Below are 18564 nucleotides of genomic sequence, written 5' to 3' on the forward strand. Positions count from 1 at the left end.
CTTGAATTAGGATTTAAAGTAACTGAACATTGTCCCATTTAAGGAATGTCACTTTAAGGCACACTGATCTTATATAGTTTATAACTCAAACTGTGCTACATGTTTAAGGTTTCAGGGTCTCAAAATGTGGCTATTTTTCATTTTTTCTTGCTGAAAAAGCTTTAAAGAATGCATTGGCAGCTGAAACATGCAAGAGAAAGAAGGAAAAAATTAGATTAATCTTTTTATTTTTTCTTCTTTGTTGAAGTGTCCACGTAAGGAAAGATAGCATTTTAGTGTTTTAGGAACAATAAAAATATTTTTTTTTTCTAGAGATATGCTCAAAGATGAAAATTTTTATTTTGTTTTGTACATAAATATTTGGAGAACTTTTAAAAGCAACAAGTTTTGAAATAAATTTGAAAAAAGAAAACATACATTATGTTTTTACACAGGATAGTCTTTGCAACAATAATTTACCAAGTTCATAAATAGCAATAGCATTAAAATTATTCTTAAAGATAAAAAATAGGTTACACATCACTAAGAAGAGCGAGAATTTCAGGTTTTAAATAACTTCCATTATCTTCTCCGGAACCATTCTCCCACAACAAATTCAAAACGGCTGCAGGCACTAGCTTTAATTCTAATAACGAAAGACTGTTGTCTGTAAGCTTTAATCCTCCTGGGAGCAAAATCTGAAAGCTCTTTGAAGGGTCTCTAAGATATTCAGCTACAAATTCTTTCACTGCCTGCAACTTTTCATGAACATAAAATGTACCCTAGCAGTAAAATAAATACAATAGTAAATATTAATCTTATTATAATTAAAATAAAATATATTCCATGCCTGCAACATATTTAAAGAACATTAATTAAGGATTTAGACATTTAGAGATTTGTAATATGAATTTCTGGAGCTGCTTACAATTTTGCAACATTTCAAACATTTCTAAGGAAACATTTTTGGCAAATATTAAAGCAATAATTTTATATTTCCTTAAGCAAAAATTTTACCATAATTGGAAATAAAATAAGAAGTTTTGTTCAGTAATGTGAGTCAATTAGAATAAATAGCACATTGATGCAAATTTTTTTTAAACATTTTATGATATAGCAAATACTAAAATTTTAACTTATGCATAGTGATGTTATAAAATAAATTCTCTTTTTTGAAAAATTACTAAAATTTAATAAAAATATTGAAATCATAATCAAAGTAATTTCATAATCATAACCAAAGTAATCAATTCCAGACAATTTAATTACTTTGTGTGGGGTTATGATTATGAAATTATCAAATCCCACTTTTACAATTAAAGTTAATTTTTACTGAATGTCATTAATAGCTCTCTCAAAACATAAAACCAACACAAGGTATAATAAAAGATATAAAATTATAGTAAGGAAGAATTAAATTATTACTTTTAATATAACACTAAAATGGGGATTTTTAGATAAGATTAATATTTAAATTTAATTTTTTTTAACACTGCAACTCTTTCAAAATTAAAATTGTATGATTTGAATATGTGTTCCCTTTTCTTTGAATTTTCAAAAAAAGCTTAATTCATTAATTTATAACAAACAATAATCAGTTCAATCACCATAACTAAAAAAATAAAACAATATATTTATATACTTATGTCTTGTGAACATTCCTTATTTAATAGGCATTCAATATAAAAATTAACATTGATTAGAAAAAAATATTAAAAAATAAAAGTTATCAGAATTATAAAAGATTGCACAATTTTAAAGAAAACAGTCATAAAAATGCCAATTTTTTTTATATTCAAGAAAATTATATAAAACTAAATTTTTGAACAATATATGCATTTATTTTCAATTTTTGGGTAAATTTTTCAGCTTACATGTTTCAGTGCTGAAAACTATTTTAAAATAAAGTAACTATATCTTATTTACGTTACAAATATTTTGATACTCTGGCCATCTGGTTCATGGGTCGAGAAATAAACAAGATTCTGGGCATAAGAAATTCAGTATTTTAATCTTTTTAGCACTATACTTTTAAACAATCTAGCCCAGGAATGTTAAGGGCATGAGAAATACATGATGAAACTTCACCTCATGATTTTTTTTTAAAAGGTTACAATATTTTTAAAGAGAAAATCTGTGCCCATTTCCATCATTATTGAAGAAGTTAAAATCGAAGAAAAAAAGTACAAAATTCAGAAATGTGTGTATCTCTTTATGAGTGCAATAACTATTATTATTTTTTTGTTCACAAGCTATACATTTAAAGCAGCAAACTAGTACTAGCTATATTAAATATTAGCTCAAGTCACATTTTTTACTCTTGAAAATTTCACCAAGTTTTAACTCTTTTGTATAAAGATTTTGAATAAGCTTACAAATGGCATGCATTTCAACTGTACAAATTTAGTCAAGAGGAAGTTTATACTAAAAGAATATAAGAAATTTTTCATGTGGAAGAAGAAAAAAAAAAAAAAAAAAACTGGTGAGTAAGAAGCAATGCAAAAATTAGGGATACCTATTCCGGTACACCCTGTACACTAATATTTTTATAGTTAAAACAATTTCTTTTACATACCTGCAAGAAAATATCATCTGGGAAGCGAATCCTTATCAGGGCAAATTTATACCTATGGAATTCTCTAATTTCATCTCTTTCTCGCATAGCTTTGGTGCGAAGTTGAGTCATAAGTTCTACAGTTTCTGCTCTAAAATTAAAATGTATTATTTTTAAGATTTGTTAATAACAATGAATTAAGCCCTACATAAACAGATTGGTATTTAAGACCCAAGTAAATCTTCAGAAAATAAAAATTTTACATACAGAGCCATAAATGAGAAATGGAATACCTTAATAACTACTGATCTAATGAACACATTTTAACGTATGAAAAAGCAATCTTAATGGTTAGGAAGTGTTAGTGTAAATAAGATTTGTGTAAATTATATTTTAAATTATGAAATAAGGCACAACTTTTTAATAAAATAATTACATCTATTTTACTTAGTTTAAGCCAGCAATTTTTAATTTCAGTTGATAGAAGTTGCAGTGGAGTAAAAAAAAAAGAGTTATTTGTTTATATTATTGAAAGAAAAAAAAACTGACTAAAAGACACTCTGTTTCTAACAGTACAATCACTTAATATCATTTACGTCTTTTTGAATGCTTAAAATACTACCTATTAATTTTTTCTTTTAAACTAAAATTTTAAATAGAACTTAGTTCTGCTATAGACTAATTGTTGGGAATTGATCCAAATAATTTTAATAGCAACTATTAAAAAAAAAAAAAAAAAAAAACTGTACTGCTAGATAAATTCTTTTTTCACTAATAAATAATAAAAATAACACCACATGCTTATAATTAATTATTTTTATGGTTTATCATATTTTCAATGAGAAATGTGCTTTAAATTTATGTTCAAAATTTGAAAATTAACATACATATAAACAATGCTTTGTCTTTATGAAACCCAAAATCAACTTTTTGTTAAACATAATTAGTTTTGAGTGTAAGATTAAAAATGCATTTTTAAAAAAATTATACTTGATTATAAACATTTCGATAGTGTTATAATTATTCACAAAAATACATAGTTTATAAAATTTCAACACAAAAATAGACATAAAAAATTTTGGAGTAGTCCTGGACCATATTATGTACTTTATTTAAGAAAAGATAATGTTCATTATTAAAGACAAATTCAATTTTATTCCAAGTAATATTTAAAACTAAAAAGTAATATTCCTCATGACATATTCAGAAAAAAATGTTTGCAGCACCCATCTTGCCAAGATTTTTTTTACATCAATATTTTCATTGAAAATTCCATGCAGTATAATTTGAGATATGTTTGTGACCAGGGCCTCGTAAAATATGATTGTCTTACATTGCTGTTGTTGAGTAATAAATTTTCACTGGTAACTATACTTTTCCTATAAATTTTCAAATAAAACTTGAAATTTTTTATATCTTTATATTTGGATGTAACAAACCAACATGGGAATTGATTTTGAAAGACATATTTTTTTCTTCATAAATATCTTAACAACATTTCTCCGCTGAATATGTACAAACGACTATGTAGTGAGAGATAAAGATTTTAAAGAGCAAACCTTTTTTGATATAACAAGCATCAGAATTGGCATGATTTTAATGGTTAAAATTGGATTTCAATACATTTTGGTTTTTTTAAAAAAATCATTGAGACTTCATTAGGCCAAAAATATCTAAACATAATATTATTTAAAAATATATTCTTAGGTCATGATTGTTTTTTAAAAAAAAAAAATCTCATTTCATTGATAATTAAAGTTTTGCGTAAAGAAATAATAATGAAGAAATAGATATAAAATACTACCTTTCAAAATAGACTAATATATAATATATATATATATATATATATATATAAAAAGACTTGAAAGTAGATAAAAGTGACGTGAAAGTTTTAAATTATAATTTTCAATAAGCTGTATGTCAAGTAGCAGAATCCCTCAGGATAGACAGCAGGCACTACAGATTATTACAGCACATGCAGATTATTTTTCATTTAAGTTTTCTTTTCTTTTTAAAAAGCAAACAAGAAAAAGGGAAAAAATTGCTGACACTATCTTTTTTAAAACATGTCTAAACTTCTTTTTAATAAAAATTTAATTGAGGAAACATCTCAAACAACAAAAAGTAACCAATTTTTTTTATTCTGTTACTTGATTAGACTGTATACAAATTTATTCCATTCATTTTCAATCTCATATATTATAACTAATTTAAATTTGAACAACATAAAATTTTGATGCATAATTTTTGTAGACTTTATACTTGCAAATTTTGCTATATGTAAGTAAGATAAAGTTGAATTTTTAAAATAATAATCTTTTCTTGCATTTAAGGTTGCAGACAAATTTGGATTTTTGAAAATAATATTGCAGATTTTATTTCTGCAAATTCTGCCACTGGGGCTGTGTGTAGAATAATTTGTTTATGATAAACATATTTTAATTATTCCATTTAGTTTTAAGTTTATTAAAGTAAAACTGTAGCTAAAACTAGTTAATTAAGACATGTTTAGCTTATCCAAAAATAAATAAAAATGATATAATTAACTATATGATTAGTTTGTTATGATTAAATAATAATTTTTATTTTGGTTAAAAATATTAACTATTTCAACAAAATTATTTGCCTTCATAATACTAAGCATTATTAATATATTTTATCAGATGATTTGGATGATAATTATTAAACCTGATTTAACTAAAAAAGTTTACAAAAAAAAGTTTTAAAAAAAATATATCCAATTTAAATCAAATAAATCTGATCTCTTTAAAAAACTCTTGATTTTGCCAACATTCAAGAGCATTATCTTAAGAATTTTCTAAGGACTTATTAAAAGACTTTCATATGCCAGTATATGCATTGTTAAAATCTTTAATGCTGTTTAAATTAAAAGTCAAATAAGGAACAATCAGTACGTATGGATACACATACTTAGTTTCTTGTTCTCTTTTGAGTTCTTCAGCTGAAAGATGAAAAAACTCTTCTGGAAGATTTATTTCACCAGCTACTTGAGCAGGACGCAATATTCTCAAATTTCGGTCTAAGCAAGGAAGAATCGGTTCAGCACTTAAGAGAGCTTCTTTCAACATTTGCATATTTTCAAAGTCACTTTCATGACTCCTTGAAAATACTAAATATTCTTCATGGTCAATAACTTGTTTGGAAAATCCAGCAGCGGATAGAAATTCAAAAGCTCCTTCAATACCTACAATTCTTTCTTGGAAAACTTTGTTATTCAATCGAATTTTCCGATATTTCTCTTCTTCTGGATTGTCTAGTATATTTGTTAGATATCTAGAAAGAGTTTCTATAGCAACACCAAGCTACGAATGAAAAAGGAAAAATAGAATTATTAATAAAATGTTAATGAAATAATTATGAATGCTATTAAATGTTAAAAAGTTAATTATCTAAAGATAACATTTATGCAAAAGATGAAAAAAGACCTGTTTAAAATTCAATAGTCTTGATCAATAGTTCCCAATTAATTTCACCCATGGAACCCTTAATAATCAACATTCTCTTGCTCAGAATCTCGATTTTATAAAAAAAGTTCATTTCTTATATTGCATCTGTTAATTAATAACACTAATAATAGTTTTTAAAATATTTAACGTTAAGAATAAAATTTCATAATTGTTCCTTCATGAGACAAAATTAGGTTGGTGCAACAGCTAAATTGCTAAACCATTGCAAGATGCAATGGTTTAGCAAATTTGCAATGGTTTAGTCCACATTGATTTCTTTTTTGGTGTATGGATAAACTGAAAATAATCTTTATATATGATAATGTAAAGAATTTATGCGTATGTCTGCATACCAAATTGCAAGTATACTTAGGAACTAAAAATATTGACATTTAACATGAAGCTAAACAAGAACAATTAAATTTCTATTTTAATTTCGAGATATTTAAAAAAATGAAAGTTTCTTATTGGTGTAGACAAGAACAATTGGTGTTGAACAAGAACAATTACATTTCTATTTTAATTTCGAGATATTTAAAAAAATGAAAGTTTCTTATTGGTGAAGCTGAAGTCAATATTTTAAACTATAGACCATTCAGCTTTGTCAAATATTTTAAAGATAATATGTGATGCTTGATAGCTCTAATCAAAAATGTTGTTTATTGCACCTTCTGCAATATTTAAATATTTTATATTCGTTATGCAAGATAATGTGAATGATCAATGTGATCATGGTAGCACAGGCAGACTATGTCCCCTATATATGTACAGTTATGCTTTTAAAATCAACAGCAATTGTAATAAAAAAATTAAGTTTTGAATTGAAAAGCAAAATTAATGGAGAAATAGTACTAATTTGTTTGACCCTCTTATATATTTTTTTCTGACGCTCTAATTACAAAAAAAAATAAATTATTTTGCTATTTTTCAATAATAAAAAACAGTCTAGTAATTATTCAAAAAATCTGTAAAAATATCATATTTCTATTTGTACTAAAATATGAAATCTAAAAAGAGCAGTTTGAATTTTTTTTTCATTCATATTCAAAAATGTATCAATAATTGATTTTGTAAATTAAAGAAATTTTCAATGATTAATAACTGTTTTTCTTAGAACTAAATGTCTGCAAATTTGAAAAAATTATTGTTTGGAAGATTTGACCTTTAATGGCGAGTAAGATATGTAGATTTAAAGTCTTGTTTCATGCTGTATTTAAAAACCATAAAATATTATAATGCTAGATAATATATTTTTCACTGATTTTGCACACCTCAATTGATACACAAAATAATGAAAAGAGTAAAAAAAAAAAAATTAAAAAAAAAACATTTAATATAAATTCTGCAACAAAGGGTTAAGAGAGTGTAAAAGATTGGCAAACTATTATTGACATTAATGATGCTCAATTAATTTTAGTTACTGGTACTAATTTAAATAAAAAAAAAACTATGTACTAAAAAGCAAAATTAATGGAGAAAACGTATACTGTTTTTTTAAATGATAGATACTGCAGAAGTTTTTATTATGGACCTTGGAAGATACACTTTTCCAGCCACATTAATGTGATACTTTCAATGTCAATGCAAAATAACCAAAAATCGAAGGCAGGTGGAAGCACATTGCAGTGGAGCATATATACATATAAAGGGTGTCCGAGAGAGTCGGAAAACATTGCAACCGTTGACATAATATAGAAAGGAAGTTTTTTATCCCACATCTAAGAGGGCATGATCATTGGCTTTGAGGCCAAGGGTGGAAGAATTTCCAAGATAGCTAATTTCGTAAACTTTTCAAGAGCTGTTATGGTAAATATTTACTGTGCACCATACAAAATCAACACCGTTGATTTTGTATGGTGCATAGTTGTTGAGGGAATGACCGTTTAGATGAAACAAGAGGGCATCAACAGTCTCCTCAATGACAGTTCCGTAAACGTTGCTATTGCTAGGCCTTCACAGCAAGTACCTGGTTAATGCTCTTATGCTGTTCTTAGGTTACAAAATCTTTAATTTGCATGTACCTTTAACATATATTGTTTATAAAACAGCATTTTTGCTGAGAAAATAACTTCCTCAGAAAATATAAGACTTGTGATGATTTCTTAAAAAAAGTAGCTAAAAATAAACACGTAATTAAGATATATATATATATAATAGAACTCTCTTGGAGCAGATATCATAAAAAAAAAAAAGGTTTGTAGAACAGCAAAGTGTTCAGGTTTTCCAGTTAAGAAGTTAAAGCAACGTAAAAATGATTAATTTCTTAAAATTAAGTTATTATGATTTCCTGCAAACAAAATTATTTAAACGACAATTTTATATTTTGACTATCAATCCAAAGACAAATCGTAAAAGAAGTTTACTTGAGTTTTGTCTTGTATGCCTAAACAGGAAGTCAAAGTTTGTACATAGAATTGCAGAAAAATATAATGGGCAAAGCTATTGTTTATTTATCTAATGAACTCCCGTTAGAGCCTGAGATTGTCTGCTACAATGGAAAAAAAGAAAGTACAATTTAGAGAGGGGTGTGCTTGATTATCCCCTCACTGAATCCTGCCAAAACTTATACACCACATCCCTACTTAAAATGATTAAATCTTTAAACCATAGTCACCGACAGTACTCCAGAGTATTCTGGGGAAGAGAGTTCTTTAGGCAGACTATATTTTATGCCATATGACATCATGATATGGAAAACAAATAAAATTCTCCGTATTAGCTATTTTATTTTTCAAAAATTGTATTCACTTATATATTTATTTTGATCAATACAGTTATAAATTGAATTAAAGTTATTAAAAAATCTAAAATTCTGTGCAGTATAAGTAGGAAAACTTATATTTACAATATAAAACTACTTTTGAAATGAATTAATTGTTCATGTCTGTTAAAAATTAAATGTAAAATGCATACTTTTCAATGTACTTTTAAATGTAAAATGCAAACATACTTTTTCTTTATTTCTGCTTAAAGTGTGAATAATTAAACATGCTGTAAGGCCTTTTTCTTCTTCATATTGCTCATACAAAAAGGTCTTTATCCGTTCCTCCATTTCATTCCTAGGTAAAATTTCTGGACCAAGTAAAGGACACTTAAAATATACCCCAGATACAGCTAAAATGGAATGGTCTGTTTTGACAACCTAGGAAAGAATTGCTAAAATGAGATTAAACTTTTCAGGGACACAACATGGAAATCATTAAAAAAATTGTTCAATTCCTTAGAAGTACAGGGGTGTCAAGTACTACGCTTTTGGCAAATTATTTTATAGAGTGAATTTAACTTTTTGCATACTTTGCTGTATTTCAAGAAATTTTTAAGCGAATTGAAAAAGATTTGCACACAATTATAAAGTCCGTTTATACTAAGATAATTACATGCAAAAATTAAATTTCAGAAAATGTTTATTAATTTTTACATTATTTTAAAGCATCTAATTTTACATGGCAAAATACAAAACTTGAGCAAAATCGGGTAAATAGCTCCTGAGATATTGAATTTTAAAAAAGTCATATATTTAAAATTTATTAAATCAAAAAAATTTAATACCTTACAATTCAAAATTTTTTCTACTATTATTAAGCAAAACAACAAAAAATATTTACGAAAATCTATTTTTTTTCGCATAAAATTATCTTTTGATAAACAAATTGTATAGTTGTATGCAAAAATTTTTCAATTAGCTTAAAGAGTTTTTGAAATAAGGTGAAATACGCAAAAAGTAAAATTAACAAGTTGTCCCAACTTTGGACTGTTCTTCTGACAAAACTATGGGGAACAAATATTTTCCCCATATTTTGAGGGTCAGAAACCCGAATCCATTGAAAAAAGGGTATGTTTACTCGGAGAATGCATGCTTTTGAGTCTGATTTCAGAATTTAAATTATCTCCTGCTTATTAATTAGCATATTTGACGTCAGCACCCCCCACAACCATTAAAATTGAGTTCCAGATTGTGAAGATCCGATCATTAGTTCAAAAGTTATTAAGGATGGTGGTCCGTTTTTTTTTTTTTTTTTTTTGGTGCACTGTACTTTTGTACAATACATGCATTTTCAATTTAGGCACAAAAAAACCACACTCTGAACCATTTTTTGATTTAATTATCAGATTTTTACGTTCTAGGAATCAATCAGAAATATTCAGAGGGGCGATCTTAAATATGATAATTATTTAAGATCGCAATAAGTTAATTATTTAAAAAGCGATAAGTGCAAACGATATTTTATACTACGAAATCAGACACAAAAACGTACTTTCTCTGAATCAAAACATACATTTTCTCGACGAATTTGGATTTTTGAAGATAAAGGCCATAGCCCCAATCTGAAATTATTGACCAATAGTTTGGTCAGGAGAGTGGTTTAAAGTTTTGGGCCTTTACTGTCAGTTTTAATTTTTGTGTATATTCCTGTCCCTTGAGAACCTCTTAAACAAATCAAAAAATTTTTGCACACAATTAAAAAATTCATTTACCTATAGAAAATTCCATACAAAAAATAATTTTTAATACTTATTATTTTACTTAATATTAGACGAAAAACTTTTGAATTATAAGGCATACAAGTTTTTACACCAGCTTAAAGAATGTAATTTTATAAAGAAATATACAAAATTTGAATAAAATCAATCAAAGAGTTCCTGAGAAATTGAATGCAGAAAAGATACATTTCGATTTCTCTGGAAACATTCATATAAAAATTTGTAGACATTCGATTTTTTTTAATGTTTTTTACCATTACTAAATAAAATAGAAATTAAATAAATATTAAAAAATTTCTTGAGTCAGAAATGATCTTTGGATAAAATAATTTTCTAATTGTGTGCAAATCTTTTTCAATTAGCTTACAAAGGTTCTTGAAATGTGGCGAAGGATGCAAAAAGTAAAATTAACATTAAGAGATTCAAAATTTTGACTGCTCTACTGATCAAGTTACTGAGATATTGAGGCGCTGATATGTACACACATTTTTATCAAATACAAATGTTTATATATTTTAGTTAGGTTGACATTTACATACGTTGTACGTAAATACATACAAAATATATTATTACGCAATCTGAATTACAAAATAAGGATACATACTGAATACAATTATATTTTATTGCAATCATATATTTTGCTTACTTGTAATCCCAATTACATTTGTAATCATGATTACAAGCAATTGATTACTGTAGTTAATTAGTATAATCCTGATTACAGTCTTGATCAAAATTATGATATATTCTAATTATGATTACAAGTGATTAAGTTAATCAATATAATCGATTGAATTTTTTATCAACTCAATTTAAAGTTAGTACCCCTAATCATTAAGACTGAAACATAGATCATTAAAATCCAATTATTATTGTGTTAATTTCTTTTTCATTTTGCATACTGTATAGTAAATAATAATTTTTTAAAGTTGTTCAATAATTATGGTTAATAGTAGTCGTTTAATGTTTAAAAGTTTTAGTATTTAACTTGCAGTGAAAACTATGGATATCAAAACTAAAATATTTAAAAGCTCACCAAGAAAATATTTCTAGATTCAAAAATTTATAGTGTCGAAATTCTGTGCTCATTGATTAGCATTATAAAAGAGCATTTCGAACTATGTCCATTTTCTTAAACACGCATTTTGAGCTATGTCAGTTTTCGTAAATATGCTTTTTGAGCTTCCTAAATGTTTTGTAAACATATATTTTGAGCTATTTCCATTTTTGTAAACATGCAATTCGAGCTATGTCTGGATTTTAAAAACTCATCGATGATATGCATTAACTTTAATGGCAAAAGTTTTGAAGAAAAATTTTTTTTTTTTTAATTGGTTACAAAAGGAATTTTATCTCATTTTATGCTGTAATCACATTATTAAAAAAACAAATAAAGTAATGTATCATGTTAAAGAATAATTACCTCCTTTTTTGACTTAGCCTCAGCTTTGGCCTTAGCAGCATTTTCAAGTTCCATCTCTTTTCTAGCTTGTGCTTTGGTTGCTTTCAGCGACCTACAGGAAATTAATTATAAGAATATAAAAATATATAACAATTGTAATTATTTTTCAGAACAAATCAATATAAAGTTTACATGAATGAAATATCATGCTATTGATTACTTAGTAGAAGTAAATGATATTTTGAATGTGGTTGAATAAAATTTGAGGTGAAAAACTATTCAGGGGTCTGTATAGGTTCTTTTTGAGAGGTACCTATTTTGTGAAAATTTAGACATAATTTGTGAAATTTAAAAATTATATTAAAAAATCAACACAAAAATATGGTAAAATAAGAAAATATTTCTAAAAAATATTTAAATATTTTTCAAAAATATGTTATAAGTATTTTCTGAAACTACTGTTTTTCCCAAAATTGAATTTGTGAAAGTGCCGCTAAACGGTAGTAAATGTGCCCTGGACAAAACCCTGCTATTTAATATCATTTCAGAATAGTATTTTATAGTCAAATTTTTACAGTAACCAACAAAATGATTAGAGGTAAATAGATTAACCAAACTTGTGGACTTTGGAATGGAACTAAACTTGTAAACTTTAATCAGTGTTAATAGAATAAAATTTTCTGAGATCTTTAAATCAAAAATTTTTTAATTTCAATTCAACTATCTGTTTATCATGAGTAAACTAAATGCTTGTCAGGGTCAACCCAGTCATCTCTGAAGCTACTAAGTGAAAAAAATAACTATTCAAATTTTCCAATTACATGCGAATTACAATTTTGCACAAATCATAAACTTTGGATGAATCATAATCTTGATTACATAAATTTGTATTTCCAGTCCTTTTTCTCTGGCGCTTCAAGGTAATTGGTCTGACCCTGGTCTTTGTGAAGCAATTGTTGGAGCTGGTAAGCAAATTCCCTAGCAAATATATAAAGTAAATCATTACCAATTTACTGTACTTTGAGAGCTCTGCCTTTGTTCAACTCTGGCCAATGCTGCTTGTCCGGCACGGCGTGCTTCCTCAGATGAGATGTGTTGACTAGGTCTACCTTTACTGCTGGAAGAAGGCGTGGGGTGATCTCTATTAGAAACTTCATTGAGTTTATGCCCTGGGCCAGCTTCTTTAAATTTCCTTTCAGTATTTATTTTATTGAATAATTTTTTAATTGGATTCATATTGTAAAGAAGAAAAAAATTATATTCTTGGAGTATGTTCTTTTGGTAGTTTCAATTCAGTAGCTTCTCTCTTCAAATCTTCAAGACTTTTGCTGGAAGCTTTAAAATAAAATATTTTGGTGTCAGAGAAAGTTATGCATTAGTCATAATAAAATCTCAATTTTTAATATATTATGAAAAAAAAAAAAAAAAACTACAATTCAAACAACATAATAAGCCAATTTATTTTAGGCTAATAAATTTCGCTTTTTTTCCTTCTATTTTTCTTACACATTTTGTAAACACTCTTCGTGTACACAAACATTTCATGATAAAAAATACATAAGCAATATTTAATTAAAATTCACTTTATGTATTGAAAATAATTGACAAAACTTAAGTGATCAGTTATTTTAATTTAATTAAATGATCAGATATGAAGTAAGTTGTTTCAGTGTAAGCCTTCTTTTAATGTAACCAACTTCGATTTAAAATAAATATCTTAAAGGTTGACTAGACAACAAATGTTTTTTTTCACCTTTAAAAAATATTAAAAATAATTTCTATAAGTGTTTAAAATCTCGGTGCAATAACCAAGAACACACAGATAGGACAATTTTTCTACATAATTCTTCTCTAATGTTTGAGGTTGGGCATTGATTTTGATTGCTTCAGCAGATGAGGTTCATTTTATAAAAATATGTCATAAATTCCAATTTATTACTTTAAATTAGGGGTGCACAACCTGCGGCGCGCGGGCCAAATGTGGCCCTTCGATTACTGAAGTGCGGCCTGCGATTACTGAAGTGCGGCCTGCGGTCTTTTTATTACAACGCGAGTTTCAGATCGCAAATTTAAATTATCACTTTTTGTGCACTTTATTTGTTATGATTTCATCTTAAATCTAAGTGATATTTTATCATTTTCTTATGCAATTCTTTTTTTTTTTTTTCAACAATTTTTTTTAGCAGTTATTGCTATGCGTTCACATGTATTATAAAACATTCTCATTATTCTATTACGACATGCAAATTTCAAATCATGCATTTGACACGCTTTATTCGTGCTGAGTTCAGCATAAATATATTTTTTCCCAATTATTTCTATACTTTTCCACATGATACTGACAATCCCGTTATTTAACTATTATGTTATCATGACACGTGACTGTTAATCGCGCAATTGAATAATCTCTTTTTGATACGGTATTTCGGTACAGTTTTATCGTAAATCCTAGTTATTTTTCCTTCGTTTTTATTTCCGCAACGAATATGATTTGGTCGAATGTGGTAATGAATTGTGATTTGATCAAAAACCAAATATTCGGCAAAAAAAGAAGAAAAAATCGACTGAACGCCGTACACTTGGGGCCAAATAGCAAAATCTTTTAGCAGCATAGCAACACTGAAACTGAAATTTCAATGCTCCTGGTAATATTTCCTGGAAAAACGTATTCATAAATTAACTCTAAAAAATAAGGACAATCAAGAATGTTTTTGAAAATGTCCAAAAGCGAAGCAGAGAACATAAAAATCAATCTTAATTTTTGAAAAATATTTTTAAAGCTGAACATTTCAGTTTTTCAATTACCAGAAAAAGCCAAGAAAAAAGAATTAAGTCAACAGAAATGCTATTAAAAATTACTGAGTTATAATGAAAACGTCTAAAAAAGTTTTTTTTTTTATTTGAAGAAAATAAAAAGATAGAAAAAATGTTCTTAATTTTTTAAATGAAAATCTTATGCCGAATTACTATATAATTTTAAAAAAAAAGTAATATCAATAAAAATTCAAAAATAAAAAAAAAACTTAGAAAAATACATTTCTAAAAAATATTCTGCCGAATATCTGATTGATCATTTAACCAACCGAATTTTTCACAGAAGGGCCAAATACGCATTACATTCCTCTCTAATTTAAATGCAATGTTATTGCAACTTGAGAAATTCATAAAATGGCGGAAAACGTGAATTTTTAAACTGCTCACTGCTTGTAGTTTAGATTTCAATTTTTTGTTGCTTAGGTGATCTTTTTCGATAAAAAGGAAAATGTTTACGATATAAAAAAATCTAATAATTAATAAAATAAAATAATAAAGTACATTGCAAAATAAGCATTGAATTTTATTTTGAAATATCACAGTTTTGTTTTTATTTTAGGCTTTTGTTTAAAACCTATAACTTTTCAATTAAAATATTTAATTTGAATTTATATTACTTAATTATGACTAAACTTTTTCCTACTTTCATTCTGTGGGCATTGCAGTTTTTTTTATTTAGTAGAATTTAATTCTAAAATGATTTTTCGTATTGCATGATATGATAAAAAAAAAACATTTCTTTTCTTCAATGTTTATTTATTTTGATAAATCCATTGTTCATATGATAAAAATAGCAAGTTTTTTTTTTGTAAAAAAAAAAAGTATAAGTTTTTTTATTTTTGAATGAATTCTAATAATGGAACACTACTAAGTTATTGATATTACTAAGTTTATTGATAAAAATAATAGATCGCTAATGTTTAAATAAACATCACTGCATTTGTCATTAGCATGTCTAAATACATGTGCGGCCCTTCGTTAGCCAACCTGCTGTGCAAGTGGCCCTTCGCTCAAAAAGGTTGTGCACCCCTACTTTAAATAGTTCACTCAAATTTTTTTCCTAGATTCTAATGGAACCATATAAGAGTCATGGCTTTCCTTAAACTTCATTGCTAGGCATCATTTTTTTTCAAGTTTCAAATAATTAGATAATTTTTATTTCATCACTGGAGACCATAGTTGAATTATATAAAACTTAACAAAGAAAAGAAAATGGCTATGTCTTCATGCATAGAATCAGTCATTGATTTCAATAATTTTCATCTAGATGAAAAAATTGGTGACTTTCAAAAAAGTTCAATAACTTTTAAAATATTTAAGTTATTTGTCCGTTCTAAAGCTCAGCTAATTTTTCATAGCAAGTTGGCATAGATAGTTTAAAATTATAGATTTGCTTAAAGTCTAAGGCACTGAAACTATGGCTTTTTATTTTCTTTGTAGTAAGAGCTTTGAAAAACTATGTTTAAAAAAAAGTTTTGCTGAATGAATTTTTCAGTTGAATAATACACTTAGAACTTCACTTCATTTTTATGGCTTTTCTTGGAACTATATTATTTTTATTTTTACAGGGTTTGAAGTCTACCAATGCTAGAGTAAACATATTTGATGAGGTTTCTTATTACAACTGTAGGAAACTATAATATATGCTGGCAAAATTCTTGGATAGAAATACAAACAATTATTTACACCTACAATTAATTATATCTTTACTGTATGCCACTACCAATCAAAGATCTCTACTAAACTGTGTTACCTTAACATATCTTTTGCAACATTCATAGATTGATGCGGCAAGAGAGAAATTAACACAATCGAGGTCTATAATTTAATAAATATTATTACTGATCGTTGATAGATTTATAAGGAAATCTCACCAGCATAGTTTAAATTAAGGTGGTGATGCATATTTAACTAAAGTTGTGTCTACATTATTTAATTCAACATTTTTAACATACATTAACCTCACACGCTCAATTTATATGGAATAAGCAAATAATTTTATTTAAAAAAGGCACTAATTTTTATCCATTAAAAAAAATAAAATTAAAATATTGGTGGAGGTCTACATTTCTTGGCAATTATCTACTTGTTGGATTTTAAAATCACATGAATATGAATTGCGATATTGAATTTTTACATCAAAAGTGGAATATGAATTGTGATGCATGATATTTAGATTGCATGAATACGAATCGCAATATTAGATTTTAAATCCATGTGAATACAAACCGTAAATTGAATTTTAAAAACGCGTGATTACAAATCACGATATTGATATTAAAAACACGTTAATAAAAATCTAGAATTTAGATTTTCAAATCACGTGAATGCAAATCGTAACATACAATTTTAAAATCTAGTAAATACCTACTATCGAAATGTGTAACTTTGTAATCAAGTAAATAAAAAAATGGTTGTTTAAAATTAAAATCGTGTGAATATGAATTGCAATATTAGTGGATTTTATCACAGTTTTTAATATCCAAAAAGGCAAAAATCTGTCAAACCAAGGAATCAAATTGGTGGATCTCTACTAATTAGTGGAAGAGTGATATGTATGCAAACGTCTCTTCAACAGGGTTTAGTGAAATGTTCAAAATTTAAATTGTAATACTCTGTGAAAATTTCGTCAGATTATGAGTTTTCGCTGTGCGGAGGTCTTGAGATGTGTGGAATTTCTCAGAAAAATCACATACCCGATTTCACATATCTAATTTTTTGACTTGGAAGGATAAAAATGCATTCCAGAAACGAAAAACTGAGAATTCAATCACCTCTGTTTACCAACAATTAGAGCATCGAGATGCAAAAAAATTAAAATAAGACAAAACAGAATAGGGCAAAAGTAACATTTCTGTATCAAAATTACTGCCAAGTTTAAAAAAGGAGTCTTCCAAACTAATGAGAACTGGGTAGATTTGCTCTTTTTTAAAAAAAATGTGATCTGAAAAATGCATCCCCAAAAAATTACAGCAATAAAAATATTAGAAACCACAATATTCATTTTTTAAAAATAAATATCATTGTGGGTACAAATGATACCAATCAGAAAAAATTAATCAAAGTAAACTTAAAAAAAAAAGTAAATAAATAAGAATAAATTTAAAAGCCATGGTATGACACTCTGCAACTTAACAACAGATTTAGGACATCAAGATAGAAACGTAAGTAAACATAATGTTACCGTGATCAATATAATTAATGGTTCAAAACGTTAAATTTCAAATCAAAAGTTTAGGTTAATTTTGATAAACTAAATGACAGAATTTAGCTTAATATTTTACCAGGTTTCATAAATCTTTCAGTTATTTTTTCTCCATACTTTCTCCAAGCTATCCATATGAAAATTAGATTAACACAAAGTATAAATAATGTTACACGCAAAATTTGAAGTTGAAAGTCGTCTATAGGATCTATACTTGGAAAATTATCATCGAATAGGGAACTTATGTCTTCCGGAAGGAATGATTGAAAATAATCTATTACACCAGAAGGAGCAGTAAGGCTAGAAAAGATATTCGGTGATGACATTTCATCATAGGATAGACCTTTATTGAAATAAGCTCTATGAATAATGCAAAGATTAATTTTTTTTCCTCACAGTTTGCAATAATTTTTTTTAAGAATTAAAATTTTATTTATTCCATTACGTTGCCAAATAGAAAATATGAAATAAAACAGAAAAAAAACTAACTATCCCAGTTTTCTCAGTTTACGTTCATCCATGAGTCACAAATAATGGTGATATAATTTATTCATTAATTTATTAATATCCGTCTGGATCTATTGTAGAATCTATAAATGAAGAGAGCGATAAAAATATTATTTAATTCTAAAATAGTCATCAATAAATGTTTCATGCCTCC

General features: G+C 26.6%; 1 protein-coding gene across 2 annotated transcripts; it reads right to left on the reverse strand.

Moving 5' to 3' along the window:
• Positions 1-210: 210 nt before the first annotated feature.
• On the reverse strand, positions 211-18529 carry Gint3 (GDI interacting protein 3). 2 transcript variants are annotated; one of them, XM_071178511.2, is made up of 7 exons: positions 18393-18529; positions 12891-13219; positions 11906-11996; positions 8951-9142; positions 5465-5856; positions 2555-2684; positions 211-761 (listed from the first exon to the last, which is right to left on the reverse strand). In XM_071178511.2, the coding sequence occupies exons 2-7, from the start codon at positions 13118-13120 to the stop codon at positions 513-515; spliced, it is 1284 nt and encodes a 427-aa protein (XP_071034612.2). In that variant the 5' UTR covers positions 13121-13219; positions 18393-18529; the 3' UTR covers positions 211-512. The 2 variants fall into 2 exon arrangements, with proteins under 2 accessions (XP_071034612.2, XP_042895062.2); XM_043039128.3 differs by lacking the exon at positions 18393-18529 and adding an exon at positions 17983-18262.
• Positions 18530-18564: the final 35 nt, after the last annotated feature.

The sequence above is a fragment of the Parasteatoda tepidariorum genome, chromosome 6, assembly GCF_982258835.1.
Source record: "Parasteatoda tepidariorum strain Cologne lab strain chromosome 6, Ptep-v5.0, whole genome shotgun sequence".
Taxonomy (NCBI): Eukaryota; Metazoa; Arthropoda; class Arachnida; order Araneae; family Theridiidae; genus Parasteatoda; species Parasteatoda tepidariorum.

Bases quoted from the DNA above. Each gene is read 5' to 3' on its own strand.
- Gint3 (XM_071178511.2), bottom strand. From the start codon at position 13,120: ATGAATCCAATTAAAAAATTATTCAATAAAATAAATACTGAAAGGAAA. The intron at 9,143-11,905 runs GTAATTATTCTT...ATTCTTTCCTAG, and splicing joins AGGCTAAGTCAAAAAAGGAG to GTTGTCAAAACAGACCATTC. The intron at 2,685-5,464 runs GTATGTGTATCC...TTTTAATTTTAG, and splicing joins AAAAGAGAACAAGAAACTAA to AGCAGAAACTGTAGAACTTA.